Source organism: Heterocephalus glaber, unplaced genomic scaffold (assembly GCF_053883595.1).
Source record: "Heterocephalus glaber isolate CG9 unplaced genomic scaffold, H.glaber_assembly_v1.0 deba00001613, whole genome shotgun sequence".
Classification (NCBI taxonomy): Eukaryota; Metazoa; Chordata; class Mammalia; order Rodentia; family Bathyergidae; genus Heterocephalus; species Heterocephalus glaber.
Genome location: NW_028258384.1, coordinates 26849808 through 26875408, shown reverse-complemented (window position 1 = coordinate 26875408; position 25601 = coordinate 26849808). Strand labels below are relative to the sequence as shown.

At 38.0% G+C, this 25601-nt stretch overlaps 1 protein-coding gene across 4 annotated transcripts; it reads right to left on the bottom strand.

The window, feature by feature from the left end:
• Positions 1 to 48: 48 nt before the first annotated feature.
• On the bottom strand, positions 49 to 25601 carry Cstf2 (cleavage stimulation factor subunit 2). 4 transcript variants are annotated; one of them, XM_013068427.3, is made up of 16 exons: positions 25463 to 25601; positions 24355 to 24433; positions 23849 to 24018; positions 23061 to 23197; positions 22626 to 22745; positions 22374 to 22511; positions 21190 to 21313; positions 16297 to 16359; positions 11570 to 11629; positions 11285 to 11371; positions 10765 to 10906; positions 9732 to 9907; positions 9173 to 9465; positions 5519 to 5629; positions 4664 to 4789; positions 49 to 2645 (listed from the first exon to the last, which is right to left on the bottom strand). In XM_013068427.3, exons 1-15 carry the CDS (start codon positions 25518 to 25520, stop codon positions 4667 to 4669), a joined length of 1881 nt encoding a protein of 626 aa, XP_012923881.1. In that variant the 5' UTR covers positions 25521 to 25601; the 3' UTR covers positions 49 to 2645; positions 4664 to 4666. The 4 variants fall into 4 exon arrangements, with proteins under 4 accessions (XP_012923881.1, XP_021106112.1, XP_004872636.1 ...); XM_021250453.2 differs by lacking the exon at positions 25463 to 25601 and adding an exon at positions 25136 to 25435; XM_004872579.4 differs by lacking the exon at positions 11285 to 11371.

The following is a 25601-nucleotide window of genomic DNA, read 5'->3' as shown; positions in this document are numbered from 1 at the left end:
TTTATAATCTTCCCTCCCTCCTGCCCTCATAGAAATCTCTACGTAGAGTGACTTTTAAAATAAAATTTTATTGAATTAATGACAAAACATAACCATAAATAATAAACAGTGAACATAAAATTACCGAGAACACTCTTTTCCATATAATAGCAACATTATACATTCTGTAACTTTAACCATGTTTTCCAGTGTGAATGGCAACTTATGTTTTACCTTTGTCAAAAAATGAAATTTTCTTTGCTTAAGGAATGAGTTTTTGTCACTTCTTCCTGGGCTTTCCATTTGAGAAAGAAAATCTTTAAAAACATGGTAATAGTAATTGTTAATTGCAACTGTATTATAATCAAAAGCTATAGTCATCTTATACTATCCTGTTGGAAATAATTGGGAAAACTTGATCTCCACATGGGATGACTTACTAAACCAGCAGAAACTCTTTTATCACCATTTTTAAGGGGTTTTATTGTCTAGTGTGAAAAATAATTAACAATTCTGAAAGATGTTTTTGGTTCCTATTCACTAAGGAATCATTCATCTAATTATATAAGCAAAATGCCTTTGTCTTATCAATATTTATTTCTCCTATCTATCCAACTGTGTATTATGACCACACTGGCTCTGGGATGTTAGTGGCCACAGTGAATCACTAGGAGGAAAGAACCACCATACTTCATTGTGCTCAAAGACAATTGAACTCATTATATAAGGATGTTTCTACTTAATTACCACGACAGCACCTAATTTTCTATCATTAAGTGATCAAGAATGAGCAAATCGTTTCTAAATATATAGGGATCTTGACGGGTTGAAGGATTTGTTACATTGCTTTTTTCAGTTACTGAAACAATACATGTAGGCTATGAACACGTGGTAGCTGTGATTGGAGTGCTACTGCTGTTGCCATTTTGTTCACCCACATTTCAGCTACCTGAATTAAGCTTAGCAAGGCTTTAGGAAAATATATAATGGAACCTTGAATATATGGTTTGTTCCTATTTTATCTGAACTGACTTTGTTTTGTAATCTGAGTTCTTTGAAACCTATGATTTCATAACAAAATGCTTCCTTCTTGATCTCAATGTCTAAATTTCAAGATACGACAGCTGTCAAAATCAACACATCAAGGACTGAATATTCATGGAAGTAGGCAGAAAAGGTAATAAAAACAAACTCTATGCATAATTAACATCCAAGATGAATTAGGGATGAAGATACACAGAACACTCCCTAACTGTCTTGATCTTTTACTAGGTTGTAATATGCAATATCCAGCAAATTTTCATTGTAAATGTTTACATATCGGAGTAGAAAATCCTGAATTTTAATATCTCTTATAAAGTTGATTATCTCTGCACTATTTTACTTAACATGTAAGCAATATGCTATCACATTCTTAAGCCTATGTCAGGCTTTTAAGTCACCTGACCATAATCCTAACCCAGAGGATGAGATTCTGAGAATATAAATAGGCTCAAAAGTAGTTCTAGTAGAACTTTACTAATTATTAAGACAATTCTTAACTTCTTGAGGTCAGCCTGATAATGGACAGAAAACATGTTCCTCCTTAATGCCACTATGAGAGGGAATACTAGCCAAGGAGACCCATTGGTATGAGTTACCAGCACTAATTATGTTTGTAAATATCTCCAAGGAAGCAGGCAGGGCAGACCTAAGAGGCAACCTGATTGCTTGTCCTCTACATTTGATCCTCTTACAATAACTGAGAAGAATGTAAAGAGCTTTAGGGTTTTCTGCTTTAAGTTCCAAGAATAAATTTGGCTATAGGGTAGAGAGCTGTAGGTTAGTGACTTTTTGGGAGGATAGGATGAAACGTATTTTGTTCATTTGATTTCAGTTCAGTTTTTAACTTGAACATGAAAAACGAGTGGCTTTTTAAACCTTTAAAGTTGACTACTTAGACTGAGGAGTTTTAGAAGACAAGTAAAATGACAACAGTCTCGTGTTGCTGACACACTCAAACCAGTGCCAACACAATCTTTCTTAATTGTGAACTATGTATGGTCAGACCTGACACTAACAACAAAAAAATGAGTTTTAATATTTGGATTTTTCTAAATTAAACACACTGCTGTGGTAGACTGTTTTGTTAGGGTTCTATTTTATAGGTCCAAGCACATCCAACTCTCTCCCAGAAGACACAAATGTTCCAGAAAGTTTCCCAAGGACAAAGCCTTATTATTCTTGCTGAAAGCAAACTAAACAAAGACCACATTCCAGAAAACATTGCTTCTGAGAAATTCTCAAATTATCATGAAGAAGAATAAATGGTTAACCTACAGTAAACACAATTCGATGCCAATATAACAAAGTACAATGCTGCAGTAAGGGTAGAAAATACATAGACAGTTTCACTGTTGGAGTTCAGCTTTTTAAAAGCAAACATGTATATCAATTTGCAGTATAATAAAATTGTGTTCAAAGTTTATTTCAAGTCACGGAAAATATACAAACTAAAACAACAAAAGGAACTGATTTTGTTCTGAGAGAAGGTGATGAGAGTCCTCCACCTGGCACCAATTTGAGTCATTCAAGGGTTAGGATGGATGCAGAAATCACCTTTTTTCAACATTTCAACAATGTTATGGAATTAACTTCCAGAATTGTTGCCAGGTATTTTTGAAAACCTGTAAGAAAAAGTTGGGAAAAAAGCTATTAGAAGTAGAGACAAAGCTCTCTTCCCCAAACATCAGGAAAAAGACAAAAAGGCTAGGGGAAGGAGAATATGCATAAGATCAAATTGCTGGGACAGAATTCCTAGATGTGTCTCTTGCCTCCCCAAAGCAATCATCCTTTGTAGCAGAGTTTCTCAATCACAGCATTATACTGACATTTTGAGGTGGAGCACTCTTTGATATTGGTGGGAAAGTGAATATCTTGTATATTACACAATGTTCAGGAGCATTTCTGATTTGTACCCACTAAATGTCAGTGGCATACTATATTCCCTAAAGTTGTGACAACCAAAAATGTGTCTAGACAGTGCCAAATGTCCCTCAAGGGGCAAAACTGATGCTGGCTGAGAAACACTTACGCTAACGGTAATGGTAAAGAAGCCTGTCAGTGATGGCAAAGAGGGACCACAACTAGGTAGGTACAAGATAGAGGGAAACCCAATGCTTCAGCCACAGTATGCACAAATAACAGCAGACACAGTAAAGTCTTGTCCACATAAAATTGTAGTTGTAGTCTCACACACATAGGCATAAGTTAGTGTGGGTGTAAAAAAGTGGTCAAAATTGAATAAGGTTTATAGTCTCATTCACAGCAATGTACCAATGTCAAGTTCTTGGTTTTATACTACAAAGCAAAAAGATGTTATTGTTGGGAGGAAGCTGGCTGAAGGGTACATGAGGCTTTCTGTACTATTTTTCCTGTGAATAACTTCCTGTGAATCTATTGGTTTAAAAGGTAAAAAACAGACAAAAACCCTACCCTCTGGTTAATGTGCAAGGCTTTAACTTAGGTATCTTATAACCAAGAATAATGAAAGAATTTTCAGAAATATTTCTGCCTTCACTATTTAAAAACAGTAATTTTCTCACACTGCAGGGAATGCCTCCTCTGGGATAAGTAAATTCCTCTGAATATAATACATAGTCCATGTTTTTACTGACAAAGTAAGAGTATTGGGTGTATGTGGAAAAAAGGTCAAAGTACTGGCCATATCAAAAGTCTAGATTATAGCCATCCATCTATGATACCTCCCAATTATAATTCAGTCAATTAAAGTCTAAAAACAGGTATGATAATATTTGCAGTTTGGATGTTTTAAAGACATTACAAATACGGGATAAAATACGATATATTTAATAAGACTGCTAATTACTGTGAGTTCACTATTATAATGTATGGACAGAAATTATAATGTAGATAGAGTAAAAAGGAGATATTCAAAAGATATTGGGTCAGTGTGAATTTTAAATTGTTTTTGGAAAACAGAATTGTTTATGAGATACAATGATGTTGAGGCAAAAAATTCTTTAAAAGAAACAACAATATATACCAAGTTAGGTCACATGATTATTTATGAGGCAGTTCACCTGAATCTTTTTTACCTGATGAGCAAGAAAAATAAGGGTGGTAGTATATAGCAATCTCCAAAATGTATAGAAACCAATGGTGATGGTGGATATTTACTACCTTAAACATGCTGTAATAGTTTAACATCAAAACAGTCATTAGAAAACAAGTACTGGCAACTAAAATATCTATACATTTTACTAAAATCTTCTATATTTTTTCTATTTTGATAAGACAAAATTTATGTATTGTTTTGGAATAAAATAATACAACTGATTCTGGAAGGATACATGCTAAAGTATATCGAGGGGTGCTATTGGGGGAATGAAATCAGGGAAGCAAGGTTTTTCATCTTTAACTTTCTACAGTGCTGTATCTAATTAATTTTGCTAAACTGATCACATGCTATTTTGTCACTAGGAAAAAAAGATTATAACTAATTCAACAACTGAACAAATGTTCTACAGCCTCACTCTATCATCTGAGGTGCTGACTTTTGAGAGTAAAGAGAATCCAGTTGAGAAGACTGAGGGCTTCAGAGAGAATAATCTTTTTGGTTGAAAGTGCATACCCCAAATACATAAGGGGCTAGTCCTGCTCAGGTTGGATTAAGTTTGCTCACCTTTCAAGGTGCTCCAGTGGATTTCTGTATTTGTTCCTTTAAGATTAGGATACTCTGCCTTTGCTCAGGAGGCAGCATGGCAATCTGATCTGCAGTCAGCTGAAGGACCTGCATAATTAAAGCAGCCTGTACAGAGGAAAATAAGGTAGTAAGTTTCAGTGAAGCAGCTAAAAAACAAAACAAAACAAAAAACAACAGCTTCTGTCCAAAAAGCTACTGTACTGGGGAATAAAGCAAAATGGAAAAGGGAATGGTATTTCACACAGAAAACAAACAGCAAGCCAAAAAGGAAAAAAAATTCTGGTGAGAAAAAGGCACAATGAAAAGAACAAGTATAAATTAAAATATTAGGCAATTCAAAACAGACACCTTTATCAACTCAAAGTTCCTGCAGACAAAGATGATATCTGTGAGCCCTGGGAATTCTTCAGTTTGTAATCCTGTTTTGCAAGTCTTTCCTTTTCCCAAATTTTAGCCTTTCCATCAGACATGAGCTCCCCACAATGGTGGAAAGATATAATTATGGGGAATCTACTATTGTTTTTAGGGATAAGGTAGAAAGGGGAAGAAGTTAAGGGGATTGTATTTTCAGGTCAATCTGGTCTGCACAAAAAAATCTGCCACTGGTAGATGAGTTTGAAATATAAGATAAGCTACCATGTACAACCACTTAAGAACTTTATGACCAGGTCCATAAATTTTCAGGCAACAAGATCATAAAAGAGTTCTAAGTTAGAGTAAACATCACCTCCAAAGGGGCTTTGAAGACCCAGGATCGCCACATGGTAACTGTGAAAAGAGGAATCAAAAAGACTAGATTTGTCCATATGGAGGCAGTCAGTTAGTGTTGCTTACCTTCTCATGATCCTGTGGTGTGACTTGGTTTTGCCCAGGACTAAAACCACCGGGCTGGCTTCCACCCTGCATGCTTGCTCCTTGCATGCCTGTTCCCTGCATGACTGGGACCTATGTGCACAAAGAAAGAAAAGAGATTTTTTCAGAGCTCCTGACATAGAGGGAACCTGAATACAGTAATGGCAATGTAAAAAATTATGAACTTTATTTATATAAATATGAGTAAAAAAGCAACTTAATGAGTCTGAAGATTAGTTTCTACTGTAATGACAGAAGGCAGCGTTTAGCTAGAGATCAACCAGTAAATTAGACATAATTGATTTCAACAGCTTCAGCATTATCAACCATCATCACACAGCACAACTGCATACCATCAAATTAAATAAACTTCAGCCAAATAAGCACAGAAAAAACTGAGAACACCCTGGAAATTGGTGCTAAGTGGAAACACAAATAAAAACCAACAGATTCTATAATATATGCTGGTCCACTGGGGAAGCTACATTCCCAGGGCTGCTACCTATCACTAGTACAATCAGACACAGGTAGTTCATCCCAAAAGGCCCTACCTCACACACAAGGTAGAGATGATCATAATGTCAGAGTCAGAAAGGAAATGGGAAGCCCTCTCATGAAAAAAACTGCTATTTGCCCCACACTTTCCTTGGGAAATACAAAGCAGATGCTTTCTGCTCAAAACAAAGAAGTATCATTGACCTGAGTAAAAGAATAAAGTGTAATATCATTCTTATAGGTATTTAAGATCTTCAGTGAGTCCAACCTTTTGGAAGACTATCAGAATCCAAAGAAAAGACCTGGAGCACCCAGCATAAACTGTTAGATGCACCCTTACATCAGAATTAAGTTCATACTCAGGCATTCACCCAGAGATTAGGTACTCTTATTAAACACAATTTGTTAACAAACTTGATACCTGCTTCCCCAGAAGATCAGAAGGAGCAAAACATAAAACATAGATAAACTGTTAGGAGCAGATATCATGGCAGCATTGTGTAAAGCCAGGTGATAGCCTGACAGTAAAGGAGATGAGAAACCACAAAAGAGGTAACTACGCTTTATATTGCAGCATATGCAATAATGGATCTACTTAATGATGACCCTGAGTAATTAAAAATGATTAAAATAATTTTTTAAATCCTTTTTAAGAATGGAAGCATAAAATATACCTTATAATTTTTTGTTAAGTTTTAAAATTTGGTAAATAGTCCTATTATTTGGAACATTTACTTACATGCATTAACTCATTTCCTAAACAATGGGTAGATGAAGCATTTAGTATATAGCATTGTGCAGATTGCTAGAATATTATCACTGTTCTGTTCTTTATCAATACTACATCTAGAGACCTGCCTGAACTTTAATGATCTGTTATGGATGTCAAACACCTATGAACTTAAGTCTTTCTGAAATTTACTAATACTTATTAATACTAACTTGAGGTACTGTCATGTGAAATAACTACTCACTAATAGCTCTTCTAAGTTTCCAGTAATACCTGTTCCAGGCAGATAAGTACTATCAAGAGTGACCACACATTCTGGTTTGCTAAGACAATCCCAGTTTATGTTTTTGCTTCAGAGTAAATTATTAACAGCACTCTATTTCACTGTCAAATATGCCCTTCTAGCCAGGCATGGTGGCATACACTTGTAATTCCAGCTCTCGAGAGACTGAGACAGGAGGATTGCCGTGAGTCCGAGGCCAGACTGGGGTACATATGAGTCTAAGGCCAGCCTGAACTAGAGTGAGTCCCTGTCTCAAAAAGAAAAAAAAGCCCTTCTATGCATTACAAATTATATAATCACTCTGGTAGTATTGAACTTTATGCACAAGTTTCTAACTAGATGGACTGGAGTTAAATTTTAGATATCTTATTTCAAATGATGAATTATGGACACATTGTTAAGTAAAAAGGCAAAGTGCATAACAATGAAAGGGGGAAAAGTAAGAATATATCATAAGTGAGAGAGGTACAGAGAGGAAGTGAGGTTCTTAATGTATACTTTTTATAGATTAATGTGTATTATGTGCATTTTTAAGTGAATATATTAATTTAAAATATGTAAAAAAGGTTTGAAGATAAAATTTTTATTTCCTTAGATCTAATCGGCTTAACAGACTATTAATAAAAACTATATTGGGTAAGGGATACAGCTCAGTGGTAGAGCACTTGCCTAGCATGTATGAGACTCTAGGTTCAATCCTCACCACTGCAAAAAACCAAAAATTAAACCAAAAAACCTAGTTTTATAATGAGTTCGAGCACTAGCACAGAAAATGGAGCAAGACATTACCCAGAAATGGTCTTATAACCATTATTTTCAATGTCTTTCTCTGCAGAATTATGTAAGTACATTTTGTAGTTATCTGTTGTTTCTCTCTCCGGCTAGTGTGTAAACTCCATAGGGGCAGGGACTTTGTTGTTCCCAATGTTAGTTATATCCCCAATATTTAGATCTATATCTGGTACACAGTGGGCACTCAATATGTAATTGCTGAATGGATGCTTAAAAAAAAATTGAGGCCACTGAACAGAGGGCATAATAAGAATCGAGGCCCATAAGCACATTTTTTTTTTAAAGCAAAACTGGAAGAAATCTTCATATTCCAGAAAAAAACCATATATTTATTTCAAATTATGAAGGAATAGGTAGACACCCATACCTATCCAGGCACACAAATATGCAGGGATCAGGACAGTTTTTCCCAGAGTGGGAAAAACCAGTGGGCTCTATTCCTTGCTCTGCCACTTTTTAGTTATGTTAATTAGTTAGGTGAATCATGTCACCTGAGTTTCTGGGCCTCAGTTTCCAAACCTATAAAATTAGGGAACAGGATGACTGACATGTGATCGACATGTTCTATTTCAGCTCTAACATTCTCTCTCTCCTGCTGCACTCACACAAAAGGAGGAAGATACATAAACATATCAGAGGGAAGAGAGAAATATACAGAGGAAGGAGGAAAAAGGAAGGTGGAGGTGCTAGAGGGAAATTAAAGTATCACATACAAAAACTCAGGAAGATACACGCATACCACCTCTTCACAATCAAATGGGGATAAAGAAGAGATGACAACCACAGAGCACCATATACACAACAGCTGGAAAGAGGCAAATGAAGAGAGAGAAGAGACAGATTTCAGTTGTACATATTTCATTGTTTACTCGGGCTTTGTGATGACAACAGATTAATATTAATATCAGTTTATGCAATACTAAGATTATCTAAGTGACCACCGCTCTTTATATGTTCTAAGCCAGTGGTTCTTTGGGTCACACATGTAAAACTGTTTTGAGAGAAGTTTGTCAAATCACCCATGCCTGGATACTGATAGAACTGCTGAGAGTTAGGCTGAGATCCTGGCAAGTATATTTTGGAAAACGTCTTGTAGGTGATGTTGGTTTGTACACACAATGAAGAGTACTCTGTCATTTTCAAGGGCTCCACTTTGAATGAAATAGTTCCTGAATTGTAGAACAAGGTTGTTCTTTTGGATTACAATCCTGGTGGCCAGAAAATCACCTCGCTGGGGGATACAACAAGGGAGATCCTAGTCTGAGAAGTAGTTCTAGTCAGAAGGCAGTAATAATTGGGTCAACAAGCATCCTGAATAGATCAAGATTTCACATACCTGTCTAGCTCCTTGGGGGCCAACTGCCCCAATGTTAATTGGACTGGGGCCCTGGATTCCACTAGGTATAGGTCCTCTAGGGCCTGGCACTGGGCCCCTGGTATCCATGCCTCTGGCCTCCATCCCTCGGACTTCCATGGCACGAGCCTCCATGGCACGGGCCTCCATGGCGCGAGCTTCCATGGCGCGAGCTTCCATAGCACGGGCATCCATCCCTCTGGCATCTAAACCTCTTGCCTCCATGGCTCTGGCTTCCATCCCTCGTGCATCTATTCCCCGGGGATCTCTTCCACCTATAAAGTTTTAAGGAAAACACCATGAAGCTACTCACCTGTATTATAAGAACAATTCAAGAAAGATGGACATCCATTATTCTAGTCACATCCCGCTGCAACTATACATGACTCCTCCTTAGTTTCTCAGATTTGCAATTAAACCTTAATGACGCTTGCTAACCACATTTCCCTAGCAGCTCTTATTTCACCTTAGAGGTGAAGACAGTTGAATTCTTTATTAATCCATGACTACTAGTTAGCCTCATGATGTGGTATTCCCTTACCTCTGCCATCCAAGGGTGGACCCCTTTGATCTAGCATGGGTCCTCTTGGCTCTGCCATTAGAGGTCTGGGCTCAGCTAATGGCCCTCCCCTCATCTCATGTGGGGGTGGTCCACGGCCCTCATGGCCAGGAACATGGTGCATGGGTGGACCCTGATGAGGTGGTCCCAGGTAACCTCTAGAGATGAAGAGAAATGTTGTATTTAAAACAGAACTAACAACAACAATAAAGTATCAACTAGAAGATCAGTAAGTAAACATCTGACCAAGAACTGACATAAACATTAGTCAGTAAATAGATAGAAGAGAAACTATAGTGACATATATCCATGTGGTCCAGAATTTCCAATTCAATCGAGGCACTCATAATTAGGGAGGAATTAATGGGTATTCATTAAATGTAAACAGTATGCAAACTTGTACTTACACATTCTGGATTCAAACTGAGTGGCTCAAATCTAGGCTCTATCATTTATTAGATGATGTGTGATTTTGGGCACATCTACCTTTCTTCTCCATGACTTGGCTTCTTCATTTGTAAAATGGGATTATTAATATTCACCTTCTAGGGCTGTGTGGGTTCATTTATTAATTTTTGGCAGGGCTGGGGACAGAACTCAGGACCTTATGCATGGCAGGCAAACACTCCACCACTGAACTACAGGCCCAGTCTAGGGTGTAGATTTAAATGAGATGATCTAGGTAAAGTACTCGGAGCTAAGTCAGAAGTAAAATTCCCATTAATGTCAACTACTGTTATAATTGCTATTATTAATATTACCACTACCATTAAGTTTTCTTTGTTCAGGTATACTAAAATTCTTAATTTCTGAAAATGTAGAAGTCATGGTTAGCTTAAAATGATGTATTAAACCATATAGTTCTGCCTTAGGAGAAGTGCTTGGTCTTGGACAGTGACCTTGAATATTTACCTTTGAAGTAGGCAGACAGGTACAAGTGATGCAGAAAGACTTTGCTCTCAAAGCAAGAAAAAATCCTGACTTCTCAAACAGTTTTCTCTATGTCAGTGCTTACCTAGGCTCTACCTCTCCAGTTACAGAAAGTAAAGTGCCTCCCCGTGGGTCATTCGGAGCATCTCCTAACAGACCTCGAGGAGTTGGGACATTGGCAGGCAAGGATCCCCGCTGCATAGCGGCTCTGGGGTCTTGCATCGGCACTGACAGGAAAACAAACAGGGAGTTACTGCTGTGAAGGACATAGAAGGAAACAAGAAATGACTCTATATACCACTGACAACATAATTCAGACACCTTAGAGTGGGTGAAACCTCACCACAGCAGAATCCTCTTGCAGCTCAAGAACAGAAGCAGGGTGTAGACAGAATCTGTGCCATGTCAGAGGTATGGATGGAATTTTATAAAGAACAAACTGGGGAGCAACCTGCCAAGGACTAGCACTGCGACCTGAAGAAACTTATGCTCCTGGTTCTCCTTCTACTCAATCTTAGTTCAAGGACCAGAGGCACAAAAGAGAGGTAGGGTCTTGGCATATGTGAACACTGCCATGGCTCTGCAAGAACCCGCTGTCTCCTTACAGACTGCTATTCCATCCAAGCCTCCTGACACCAGTAGGGAGGGAGTACAGCCTCGGACAGATGCCCATATCATCCATGTTCTCTGCCCTGTGTGAAGAGGTCAATCTTAGGCTTGTGGCCTCAACAGGTGAAAACAAAAACAAAAACAAAATACCCCCCAAAAAGCCCCCAAAAACTACCCTTTTGGGTTCTGAACGTGAGGATGACTGCCAAGCAGCTCTTTTCCTCTCAACGTCCCACCCTGAACACCACAAGCAAAAGGAAACCCGTAGATACAATGGGTACCTTGAACTCGCTCAATTGATGCAGGCCCGGCGGGTCCCACGGGCGAGTGTTGTAGGGTTCCTAGGTGAGCGTTAAGTTTAAAAGGAGAAAGAGTAGACACTTAAAATAGCTTGCATACATGCATGCGTGGGCACGCGCGCACACACACACACACACACACACACACAGACACACACAGAGAAACATACATGTATGGAGACTGGAGATTTATACATGTGAGTAAAAAAGCCAAGAGTTCATTAGCTTGTCTCTAGCTACAAAATCTTAAGCTATACTAGCTCCTCTGGTGACCAGATAGCTTCCTAAAGGGAAACTGTGGACCACTGGGTTTATCTGGGCAGAAATAACCAGATTTTCAATCTTTTCCTCTGCTACTACTATTTTCTCCTAAATCTCCCTATAATATTATGAAAGAAAAGAAACAAAATACTAAAAGGTTGGCTTTAAATATCAACGTATTTTTCAGAAGCAAAACGTGAAAGAAATTACACTGAATCTAGAATGGGAGATTTATTCTGGAGAGGCCATAACAGATGTGGGGCAGTACTATTTTTGTTGTATTTTAAAGCACAAACATTTCTGCTACCAAAAAATATCAAGTGGGTAAATGTAACAAATGAACTTTAGATGAACAGAAGCAGTATCACTCTAAACAAAATCATCTGCCACAGCAAGTTATTGATAATAAGCAAACAAGACAATGGCAAAGAGTAATGAGACGAAGGGCACCAACACTAAACAAAAGTGGTAGGAAAGCAAGAAATATCTTAAACTGTCTCCTTTCACTATTAGGAATGTGCAAAAGACACAAGGATTACAGAAAAAATAAGATAATCTGGGTACAAATAAAGATTCTTGCTTCTTCTGCCGAATACTAAAGGAGACCACAAAAGAAAGCTCATTTCATTTTGTATCCTCATGAAGATATCCTTGAACATACCTTCAAAAATATGAGTCATTTTCCTTTCTTGATTTTTTTACCAGAAAAGTGAATATAACTACAGCAGGAAGAAAGATGTCTTGTGGAACTATGTGTTAAACAGCTAATGCTTGATTGATGGCCTGTGGGGAGGTAGAAGCATGACTAAAGTCTTAGTCCCTTCGCACCACTACAAATATGGACTGGAGTACTATTATGGTTTGGGTCTAGATATCTCCCCAAAGCCTAATGTGGTCACAGGTTGCTTTATCAGAGGTGGCTGAACCTAGAGTGTGTGATGCTGGGATTAAGGGCATGTGATTACTAAACCAGTGCAATGATTGGTTTAGCACTGCCCTATACCCTGTATTCTGGATAAAAGGGGCAGAAAGAGGCTGTTAACTTCTCTTGTTGCTTTGTTATCTTCAGTCCACCATGAATGGTTGCCCCTCTGCCATGTGCCAGCCTGCCTTGGAGACAGCTGATTATGGACTGAAAACTCTACAAACTATGAGCTAAATAAACTTTTTCCCCTTTAACTTTGGGTGTCAGATATTTTGTTACACAGGATAGTGTAACATAGTAACACAGTAACAAGTAACTAACACAGGATTTGGTACTGAGAGTGGGGTCGTTGCTGTGACATTACCTGGCCTTGTGGCTCAACAGTCTTTGGAACTGGTTTGTGGGAAGGGGAAGAGTTAGGAAAGGTTCAGAGATGCCAGCTTAAAAAGTAGAGCTGAAATTCCTTAGGCTGTACTATATGGGTCAGAACTCAGAAGACCATAAAGGTGATAAAAACCAGGCTCAGGAGCTTTTCTACTGGGAAGAAGGACTGCATTGGCTACTGCACTCCCGATGATATGTGGTATGCCTTGGCAAAAAGTTTGTTTGCATATTGCTTGTGTCCAGAAACTTTGCCTGAGACTGAGATTAAGGGCAGGAGACTAATTAATCTGGCAAAAGAAATTTCAACACAGTCTAATTTTGAAGTGGTGGCATGGCTACTGTTGGGGGCTTTTAGCCAGATTTATGTTGAGAATCAAGAGCAAAGAGCCCAGTAGAATGATTTAAAACATTTTGAGTTTGGCCATAAAGGAAACTCCAGTAAAGTTGCAGCCTGCGAAGATACAGCAGAGGATATCTTGATTGCTGAGAAGGGACAGGGGAATAGAAAAGATGGCCTGAAGGCATCACAAGTAGGACTCCACTCTTTGCAGCCTCAGTATTGCCAAAGTGAAGACTTTGATTTGAGCAGAGAGTCCCACAGTACCATGTTCCAGAATGTCGGTGGCCTAGGGGAGTTATTCCTCAGCATTTGGTTAATAGGCTCTGGATCCCTACAGCCAAGAGAGAAGGAAGCCTGGCTACTGCTCCAGCTGATAGCAGACCTTGGTGTCAGCCATGTGGTGCTGGTTTTAGGCGCATGCAGAATGCAGGAGTTGTGGGATCAGGAGGGCTTCCACTCAGATTTCAGAAGAAGGCCTGGGAGGCCAGGCAGTGAGCCCCTGAGAGGACAGTGTGTGAAGCTGTGAGTGTGAAGCCACAGGTACAGTGGGAACCCCAGAAATTTGGAGAAGCCAGGAATGTGGATCATCTGAGGAAAACTGCAAGGAAGGAGCTGACTTGGCCCAGGAAAGGAGCCGTGGGAGCTATAACTACCAGAAGTGCTGTAGGGGTGGAGCCACCAAGCCCTTTGGAGTTCACAACTTGTCACAGATTGCTGGGGATGCTGAAAGTAGAGCTGTGGAATTTAATGTTTGCCCTGCTGGATTTTGGACTTGCTTTCGTCCCATTCCTTTGTATTTCCCTTTGTAATTTTTGGAATGGAGATGTCTCTCTCGTGCCACTGAATGCTGGAAGTGTTTAAGTTTATTTTCATTTGTACATGGGCTTGCAGCTAAGAATTTGCCTTAAATCTCAGCGGAGACTTTGGACTCAGATCTTTCAGCAACGCTGAAACTGTTTGGACTTTGGCAACTTTTAGAGATGGACTAAATACCTTTTGCATAAAGGAATGTATATGAGTCTTTGGGGGACTAGGGGCAGAATGTTATGGTTTGGGTCTAGATGTCCCCCTAAAGTGGCTTTTTCAGAGGTAGCTGAATCTAGAGTGTGTGATGCTGGGATCAAGGGCATGTAATTACTAGACCAGTACACAGACTGGTTTGGCACCACCCTACTCCCTGTAGTCTGGATAAAAGGGGCAGAAAGAGGCTGTTAAGGTTCTCTTGTTGCTTTGCTACCTTTAGTCTGCCATGAACTGTTGCCCCTCTGCCATGTGCCACCCTGCCTTGGAGCCAGCCAATTATGGTCTGAAACCTCTGCAAACTGTGAGCTAAATAAACCTTACCCTTTTTAACTTTAGGTGTCGGGTATTTTGTCTCAGCCACGAGAAAAGTAACTAACACAGATACATACACTATCTATTGACAGTGGTGAGGTAGAAGCACACAACAACACAAAAGCATGGAATGCTTAGAGAAAAGATGAGGTATTTGGTCAGGAGTTTGTCTTCCTGTCAGACATCTAATGAAAAAAAAATTATTCTATCGTTTCAACCATGAATCCCAGTATACAAATCATTGGCCAGTATATTTATATTTTTCTTTTTAAATGGGTTTCACTCATAGGTCATATGCTAAGAAGAAAAAACTTAAGTTTCTCTACTTTTATCTAAAGCAGTCTTTTCCCATCACAAGGACTCAATGAGTAAGAGTAAAATACATTGAAGAATATTTTTGGAAGTTAACACATTCATGATAGGGCCATAATTCATTTGTCTGTCAGGTGGTTTGAACCACTGGTAGTACATGCACAGCTGTCCCATTGGGCAACTTTTTATTAACTTTATTAGTAAAAAGACTGATAAAAGTGATTAGATCCATTTGTACCAGTAGTGGTACAAAACTGAGAACATGTTCATAGAGGCAATGTGGAGAAAGAAAAGGGATATATTTTGGAGTTAGAGACTTCTCAGTCTTAGCTCTGCCACTTTCTAGAACAGAGTACCAAATCCAGCTCTTCATACTCAGATGTCAGTATTTACTTACCTTATCCCCCTGAGTAACTTAAAATTCTGAGCTTCCATCTCTTTCCTTTAAAACTGAGGTGCTACCACCTAACTCCCAAAGTTGCTTATGGACACTGAGGTGCCTGACAGATAGTATGCACTTGGTTCCTTCCCTTTTCTCCCTCTCCTCAATTTTCAACTACTGCATTCCAGTAACATAGAGAAATATCATGGAGACTTTAGAATGGCTGCTGCAATATATAATGCATTTCTGACACAATACAACAGACATTTCTCAAGTAGGCTTTTCAGATCTATGATCACCCTTCCAGCTTGCTCTGGGGTTTAAATTTGGTCTTCTCATACCCAGTCACATATTACATGGTCACTATTAAAATCCCTAAGTCAACAGATAACCAATCCATGGAGGGAAAAAGAACATGTCAACAAATCATTAGACTATTAGGAAACAAAGCGTTCATTTGTCTCATCAATTCTTGTAGAGCTTGTCTCTGAATCATTACGTGGAAAGTTTAGATCGGCAATGTACAACAGAAATTTCTGCAATGATAGAAATGCTCTATATATCTGCCATGTCCAGTGTGGCATCCACTAGCCACATATAGCTACTGAGCACTTATAAGTGGTAAGTGTGACTAAGGAACTGAGTTTTAAATTTTACTTCAATTAATATTTAAATAGCCACTGGTGGTTAGTGGCTGTCATATTAGAGAATGCTGATATGGAACATTTCCAAGTCCAGTATACATTAATCAGACATTAATATTTCTTTACCTTGTCCCCGTTCTATGGACACTGGTCCACTTCCTGGCATTCCAAGCTGAGGCTGCATTCCTCCTGGAACATAAAGGGCAGGAAAGAAAGACACAAATGAGTAATAGTGTCTGAACTTACAAATTACTTCATTCTGCCTTCCAAGAAGAAATCTATGAAAGTAGATGGTTACCGTCACTCAACAATGCAGTTAAAACAGAAGGTGAGGTTTGTTAGTATACTTTATACTTCAGTGACAGAAGTCAGTTCAGTATCAATACTTCTTCTCAATGATTACCAAAGCCATGGCAGAAAGCTATTCTGTAATACAAGAACAATGCCACTTACCGACAGACCTCCTCTCATGGGATGCAGTAATATTTATTCCCTGGGTGTTTCGTATATGGGTGGGTATACTATTTCAGTTGTGACAAAGATTTGTGAGGATACAGCTATCATTGAATGAGAAGTTGGCAGGGACACTAGATGTCCTGCAATGTGAGACAGTCCCACATCAAGAATTACCCTGTGTCTTGCAAAACTTTGAAATGTCTTACTGAACATACACACAAATGAAAATCTGCTTATAGCCACCTGAAATTAGAACCCCAGTCTATTTTACTTGTAAACACAATGGTTCTCTGCACTTTTTGGCTTGTTTTACTTTTTTGTAGTACTGGGGACTGAACTCAGGGTCTCTACACTAAACTATATCCCCAGCCCTTTTTAAAAATATGAATTTTATTTTGAGACAGGGTCTTGCTAGGTTCCTAAATTGGGCTAGGCTTGAACTTGTGAATCTCCTGCCTTAGTCTCCCAGAGTTCTGGAATTATAGCAGGCATTTGTGCTGTGATTACAGGAGGCAATCATCATGACACCTAGCTGTCTGCACTGGATGTGTGTACATATATGGGGGGGGGGTGAGAGTGAGCGAGCACAAATACACATATATTTACCCAGTATTTGCCAGAAATGCAATTACTGGGTAAATTATCAATGTGTAATTTGTTTTAAGAATTTTATTATGTTTTCTCTATTTCAAAAAATCACAGAACAGTCCTTGTGGTATCTCAGTTGCCAAAAAATCATGCCTCTGTCTAGTTTTAGTTTTTACTTTAATGGTATCAGTATAAACACATGACACATGCTAACTGACAAACAGTACAAACACCTGATACATGCTGTTTTTTAGTGCAATTGTGCCCAAACATTTATATATTAATTTTATATTATAAATGAATGTCCTTTTACATCTCATTATAGTTAAGACATTATACTTTTTGATATGTTATATAGGTTACATAATCTGTGCATTTCCTTTAAGGATAGTAAAGTCATTGCAAAATATCTATTATTATGAAAAGGGGGCTAGGTTAAACAGGGTTTAGAACAACTGGTCTACTCTAACCAGTTGGGGCATGATGACTGCTATACAAAGAATACTCATGCACCGCCAAGTCGTTATATGGTGCCTTCCACATAGCAATAATTCTCTTTTCCTCAAAGGAGAAATATAGGTGGTAAGTGAGGAGAAAAGACAAGCTCACTTGTTTGCAGTTCATTAACACTTCCCTAAAATGACAAGTACATATCACATTCCCCTGTTGCATTTAATAAGCCAAATACCAAAGAGCTCTGGATTAAGAACCTAAAGAAATGTATGCCAGCTCTGCCCTTCTACTAAGTAACTGTGATTCTGAAATGATCTGACAAAATGAATACATTCTCAGGTTTCCTCATCAGTAAAAAGAACTGGTCTAAACAGTGGTTCTCTGAATGTAGTTCCCACACTAGGAACATCAGCATCATCAGGAAATTTGTTAGAATTGTAAATTCTCGGTCCCCACTGCAGAAACCTGTGTTTTATAAGTCCCTTACATGCTTCTAACATAAAGTTTGAAAACCACTGGCCTAAATAATTTCAAAGCTCCCTTCTAGCCATCTTTTTATTCTATTCATGTGATCCAGACCAAACTACAAAACTCAGGATATGAGGAAAGAGCAGAAAACATGAGTGAAATTTCTTATATTATACATCATTATATAACAACACTTTTATTTATATGTGTTAGATTCTCAGAAGTGGAATTTGTGGGTCAAAATGCATATTAATTTTCAATGTTAGATCCCTTTCTTGAAAGGCTGAAGAACTTCACATTTCTACCAGCAATGTACAAATACCACTTACTCTATCAAGATCATCACCTCTTTGAAACTTGCTAGTCTGATGGCATTCTCATTGTTATTTAATTTGTAATCCCTTAACTGTAAATAAATTTCTTTATATTGGCCATTTGGCTTTGCTCTTCTATGAAGTTCTTGCAAATTTTCTTCGTCCACTTTTTTATGAGGTTGTTTTACCCATTCTCATCAATAGTTAAAGAGCTTTGTACACAGTAGCTCACAAATCTTCATGAAGTTTTAACTTTAAAAAAATTCAGAAATATAAATGCTACAAACTCAAAAAATATCACTTAGAAGTTTTTTAAATTTTGCACTTACATTCAACTTTTATCTATGTTAATTTTCTCTTCTTGGTGTTTCTAGCTTATGACTTTTCTAATTCCTTAAAACTAGAGTGCTTTCAGTTTGTAATACCTAAAGCTTGGAAACAGCCCAAGTGCCCATTAACTGGAAACTGGAAAAAGAAGATACGTTTTTTTTTATAAAATGGAGTACTACTCAGCCATAAAGAACGAGAAACTAGAGATATTTATAGCTAAATGGATGCATATTGAGGCCATACTCGTAAGTGAAATAAATAGGACACACATGTGTAAATACCGAATAGTTTCTCTAGTGTAAGAAACTGAAAGTGTAAATAAGGATTAAAATGATTAAAATGAATAATTGATAATTTGAAATAGGAAAAGGTCCAAAGGTGTGGGGTGGTGGGAGGGGAAGGGGAAAGAAGGGAAAGGAAAAATTATGAGAATAGAAAAAAAAAATGGAAATGATGTCTATGTAAATAGGGAAGGGTGGAGGGGGTGAAGGGTGCACAGGTAATGGGGAAAAAAATAAGAACTAAGATACATCATGTACAGGTACAAGCACCCAATGACAAATGTAAACATATTGTATACCTAAAATGTACCAATAAAAGAATTAAAAAAAAAACTAGAGTGCCTTTTTCTTAATATAGGTATTTAAGAATATTCATTTTCCTTTAACCAGTGCCTTTACTGTTTCCTGCATTTTTTTTGTATGAAGTACATATACACTTTTTATTTCCCTTTAATTTATAAATTTCTTTTTATTTCCTTTTTAATTCAAAGATTAAGTACAGTATGTCCTTCAATTTTCCAAGTAAAGATTTTTCTCAGTTGTCTTTTAAATATGTTTCTAATCTTACTTATAATGAAAGAATGTGGGCTATAAAGTCTCTAGCTTTTTTGAATTTGTTAAGGTTTTATTTTGTGGCTAAGTACAAAAAACCTGTTCCACGGTCATTTGGAGTGAGGAGTGTATTCTATAGTCAAGATATAAAGCATTCTTGAGGTATTAACTATATATTAAGTGGAACTTGTTGATTTGATTATTTAATCACTCAATATGCATATTTATTTTCTGTCCACTAGTACAATGCTACTCAAAGTGTGAGTCACAGATGGTGCTCATCTATAACCCGTGTTAACAATTCATGACAAGTATAGAAATGAAGTGCAGATATTTGGAAACTTCTATAGCAATTTTTTTTTTTTTTTTTGGTACCGGGGATCGAACTCAGGTCCTTGCGCTTGTGCAGCAGGCGGCGAAACCACTGAGCTCACTAAACAGGCTGCAAATCAGTCTGAGTGTTAACTCATGTAATGTGCCTCATGGTTGCATACTTGTCATGTGTAGTAGGCTCACATTAGAACTTATAGTGGTATTTCAAGGTAAGTAAGGCACCTGTAACTCAAAAACATAAAATATAGAACCCATTTCTTTCCCTGAAAGATAACTATAACTGTATTAGGATAAAGTGAGTAAATGAAAATTGTGGGGCCGGGGATTTAGCTCAGTGGTTCTGCCACCTGCTTCTCAAGCACAAGGTCCCAAGTTCGATCCCTGGTGCCAAAAAAGAAAATTGTGCATTTAATAAAATTTCTTTGAAACTCTTCTATTCTTTGTCAACTTAGCTCTGTAGACTGGTCTCTCTACAAAACAAAAGAATTTAGATTTAAATTATCTTCTACGAGTAGTGTTACAGTCAATCTAACCCATATTAGAAAAATTAGTAAGAATTTTGTTTGCATAAAAATTTTAAATATTAGTACTCCACCATGTGTTAATACAGGTGTTTCATGCAAGGAATCAGTATTTTACAGTGTCTTTATTACAACTGTTGAACAGTGAAAACTCACAAGTTTAATAGAAATACTCTATTAATTGCCTACTTACATGCTTTTCAATGAAAGTGTAGCTATTAAGTTTCCTTTTTTTGCTGTTTGGTTTGATTGTATTTATTGAAATTCAACTTTATCATGTGTTTTGTGCTGGTTTTATTCCTAAGTTTTAACCTAATTTAATAGTCTGGCTTTTTAATGGGAGAATTCAGTTCATTCACATTTAACAGAATAAAGACTGTATTAATTTTTATTACTTCTACTTCAGTCTGCACTTACCACTTTTTTTATATTGTCTTTTGTATTTTTCCTGGTTTGATCAGTTTCTGTTCATTCCATCTTTCCTCTTTAATTTAGAAGATTTACTGTGCTTTTCCACTTTACTGTCCATTTTCTTGCTATGAGACATACAGAATTTGTGTATAAGAAATAATCTATTTCCTCCACCTAGAATATACACTTTCTAGCTATACATTAATTTCATATCAAGATCCTATTAACACATAATTTGGCTGCACTGCAGTAATTGCTAAGACTATACTTTACAGAAGTAACAAAATGGTGAAGACTCTAAATCAAACTTACCTCCAGGAGCTAAGGAACCAGGGCCAGGTCCTGTTACAGCAGCTGGCATCTGCCCTGGTGCTGGAACCCCACCTTGCATAGAAGCTTGCATCAGAGGAGGTGCGCCATTGATGTGCATTCCACCCTGACCAAGAGAAAAACTACGGTATAGACATGCCTCTGTGGAGACCCAAAGGTTCTCTTAAAATTGGCAGTTCCAAATAGTCTACCAAACGCCCTTTTTATACAGCAGTCTCATGTGGCATCAGATTTATCACATACTTTGTATTCCATGAAGCAATCTGCAATATGTAATATGGTTAAGATGGGACATATCCTAAATGTAGAAATTGAGAAATCTTATCTCTGTGGCAGGTAGCATATAACACACATTCTTGACTTCATGACTGGGGCCTAGCAATACATTTTAAAAGAAAAAAAAAGGGCCTTGAACTCAAAAAGACAAAGAGGGAAGCAGCTGGTAGTATAATATAGCAACATACATTTTGAACACCACTAATGACTATTAAGTAATTTGCCTTTTGTCTGTTATATGTGTGGCAAATATTTTTCTCTATTTTGTCATTTGTCTGTGGTGTTTATTTTGCCTTCCTTTCTCCATACAGCAATTTTTCAGTTTTTAAATGTATTAGTTGAGCATGGTGGCGCATGCCTGTAATCCCAGCACTCAGGAGGCTGAGGCAGGAGGATCACCATGAGTCTGAGGCCAGCCTGGGCCACATAGTGAGTTCAAGGCCAGCCTGAAATACACAGCGAGACCCTGTCTCAAAACAAAAAACATAAATGTATTAATATTTTTATGGCTTCAGCATTTTGTGTCATGCTTGGAAAACGAGCTTCTTTTCTCATTGGTGAAAATGGAGATAATGAGAATGCTTATCTCACACAACTTCTGTGAGGAATAAATGGGACAATGGATATGGAATAATGGAGGATCAGGCATGCACATAAACACAAAGTTAGCTTATAGGAAAAGGACATGCAGGAAGTTTCTCTTTGTTTTAAAAACTTGGAACAGAATCTGTATTCATTTGGATGGCATGTGCTCTGCACCTAGAAACTTTTTATGCCTCAAAATGAAAATTATCATCTCGTTCCTGACCATTCTTCTTTCAATATAGTTTCCTAAAAAGAAAATGACATTCTAAAACAGACAAAAGAAATGTTGAGGGATAAATCCCTACCAAAGACTGGGCCTGAGGGGCTTGAGGATTCTGTTGGTTCACTGACACATTGGCTCCTGAGCCAGGTCCAGCACCATGGACTGGTTGAGGATTGCCTGTAATCAGTGTTGGGATATTTGTCTGGCGATGCAGAATTTTCTAAAAAGTGAAAAGACAAACCAGTGAGCTATCTGTTTAACAAGGCAATCAGGTACTTCCTATCCTGCTCAAAGTTTACCCTACCATTTCCATAAAAGAATCGGAAGCACTCACCAGGGCAATCTCTGGATCCACAATTCTCATCACTACCTGTGCTTGCAGCAAAGCATAAGCCAGCTGTGGGTTCTGAAGTAACATGTTCCGTGCTTCCTGGGGACTATTCTGGACACAGAGCTGAGAAGAAAAGCACATTTATCATCAGGTGCAATAATTATTACTTAAAAATCATGATTTATAGCCATTCTCATCTTAGAAATTTAATATTCCAGAGGCTTTTAATCTCAGCTAGATTGTTTAGGTAGGTCTGTTTGTGTAGAGAAAAGTATTGTGCACATATGGAATAATGAAGGTACAAGAAATGGTTATCTATAAATATCACTTCTTTTTGCATTCAAGGAGCTATATCCATTAATTCATCATAATTCATCAATTAACTCCTTCAAAATCTGATGTGAATTGCTTTATTTATAACCTATGGCCTCCTCCCACCTTCATTTGTTTCATCAGCTCAAACATCTGCTCTGGTGGAAGACTGGCAACTGCTTTGCTAATGGACTCGGGGGCATCCTCAGGACTGATGGTCTCTCCATAAGGTGACTCAATGACAGGGGCACCAGTGCCAAGGCCTGATCAGGAAGGAAGTACAAGAAAGTTATGGAGGCAAAATCAAAAGCTAAATCATTTCAAGTAATTTTCAGGGCTGCTTCTAAGCACCAATCGATAATCTAAAATTCTGTGGAGCTGAGAAGTCATCTGAAAAATCTCTTGTTCCTGAGTAGAAAAGTGAGAATGTATTTTGTGTTCTTAAGAGGAAAGCTTGGACAGTGGTCACACAGATGGACAATATTAACCTAAGTTAGAGACCCAAGCTATTGATTTCTTTTGATAAGTCATTTCAGAAGAAAATTTAAATAGCAAAGCTGTTAATTTTAAAACAGAATTCCTGGATCTACTACCTCATGAAAAAAGGCACAAAAATGCCTTAGTACTCCTACCAGCTACAGATCTGGCAATTGTTCATAGGAGTGATTAATGACATAGCACTACTAATGTGGTCGATCTGAATTCATCTAAGTGGAAATCAACTCCTTAGCAACAGGAGGACTTCTACTAAAGTCAACATCACCTTGTTTCTCAAAGATACTACTTCCCTAACTCAGGTGCCTCAGGCTGGTCAAGTAAAGAAGCTGTGTGGTGTATTCTAAAATGTATCCTGAAAATTTTCATTGTTACATCTCTACTAACTCATTATGCATACAACTTGGGTTTATACTCACTCTTCAGCTCTTCTTTGTTCTTTTCACTGGCAGCATTGTCAACTCGAAGTGCTCTCCCACTGAATTCACGTCCATTCAGGTTCCGCATGGCACTAAGAGCTGTCTCTTGGTCTTGGTATTCACAGAAGCCATAACCCTTTGGTTTTCCTGTCTCCCTATCATATACCAATCTGGAGAGCAAAACCAAGTATCAGGCACAAATACTATACACATACTATACAAGATTCCTGCTAAGACTGCATGCTCTAATTTGGCTCACTGTAAGATAACTAGCTTTACAACTCAGATGCGTCACTGAAATATTTTTAAAACATTTTAATAAAAAAAACCTTTTAAGTAAGCATGAATGTAAACTGTATATGTGAATTATATCTCAATAAAGCAGTTAACAAAAATAAAATGCATGTGAAAAGTTATCATTAAAAAAAATACCCTTGCCATTATTGCTACAGGCCAAATTTTCAGAAATTTTTAAGAATCTCCCACCAAGAAGTAGAAGATCTCACCTGAAACTAACAACAGGTCCAACCTCAGAAAAGATGTCCTTCAACTGCTCTTCAGTAGCTTCATAAGGAATGTTACCCACTAAGGAATAGATAACATATTACAATTCTGAGTTTCTAACCTAGATCCTTAGTGAGACAGTAAACAGAGTATCTACTTACATTACTGAATACTAACAACTGGCTCAAAATAGTGTTCTCCAAAACCCATCTCACTTCTATCTCTTCATATCTCTTAACAAGGGAAATAAACCACTGAGACAAAATACAAAAAGTATAGATACTACAGTTCTGTTGGATCTGACAAGTGTTAGATTGTCCTTAAATTTGGTTAAAATAAGTATGTAAGGATTTGTATTTACTTGGAGGCCACCAAGTACCAATGACTAATAAAAATATTATAATTTAAAAAACAGATCTACATATACATACATTTATGGGAGAAAACGACGGGCATAGTGGTGGGTATTTAAAATTTATTGTTTTGTCATGTGTCTTTTCAAAAGATGTTTTAAAAAACAACGTACTCTAGCCAAAAAACATCACTTATAATAGTTTAAATCCTCTTTCCTCGAATGGGGTTTTAATCATTCATTCATTCATTCATTCATTTGCAATTCACCTCAATTCCCCAGGTGCCCGCTACGACTATGGATAAACAAAAATGTCACGAGTAAAAAGCAAAGGATGTAAATCCTTACGAGAGGGCGGAAACTGGGTACAGGGACATAAACACTCAGCATATGACCTATAGTCAGTGACGGGGTAAGAAATACTGTACTACCGAACAGCGAGCGAGGGGCTGCTACCATGCGTCCTTTCTTCTAAAAAAATAGTCGAAGATCATGTAGGAGTAAGGCATAGAAGATGAACACTTGTCTAACTCCCTTGATGATATCGCGGAAAACCTCAGGTGCCTCAGAGGAAGAGAAGCATTTCTTTGCCCACGAGGTTGGCCGCCCCACGGGATGGGCAGGGAGAACTGCAAGCCCGACCCATCGCCAGCTTTCGCGGCGATTTTAGAGGTGGAAGGTGCAAGAGGGCGTTCTTCGACGCTCCCGTGCCTCTTTCTGTCCCTCCCTTTTGCTTGGATCCACCGAATGCTTCTCACCGAATACCGAACGCAGAGAACGATCCACTGCAGGGTCTCTCACAGTCAATCCCGCCATTGCTCTCTCCAGCGGCTTCCGGTGCCCCAAACACACTTCCGTACGGCGCGCAATCCTAGCTCCCACCACGCTTCCGTACGG

Bases quoted from the DNA above. Each gene is read 5' to 3' on its own strand.
- Cstf2 (XM_013068427.3), bottom strand. From the start codon at position 25,520: ATGGCGGGATTGACTGTGAGAGACCCTGCAGTGGATCGTTCTCTGCGT. The intron at 16,360-21,189 runs GTAAGTTTGATT...TTTATGTTCCAG, and splicing joins TGGTTCCTTAGCTCCTGGAG to GAGGAATGCAGCCTCAGCTT. The intron at 5,630-9,172 runs GTATGTGAAATC...TTGTGCACATAG, and splicing joins GCCCCCAAGGAGCTAGACAG to GTCCCAGTCATGCAGGGAAC.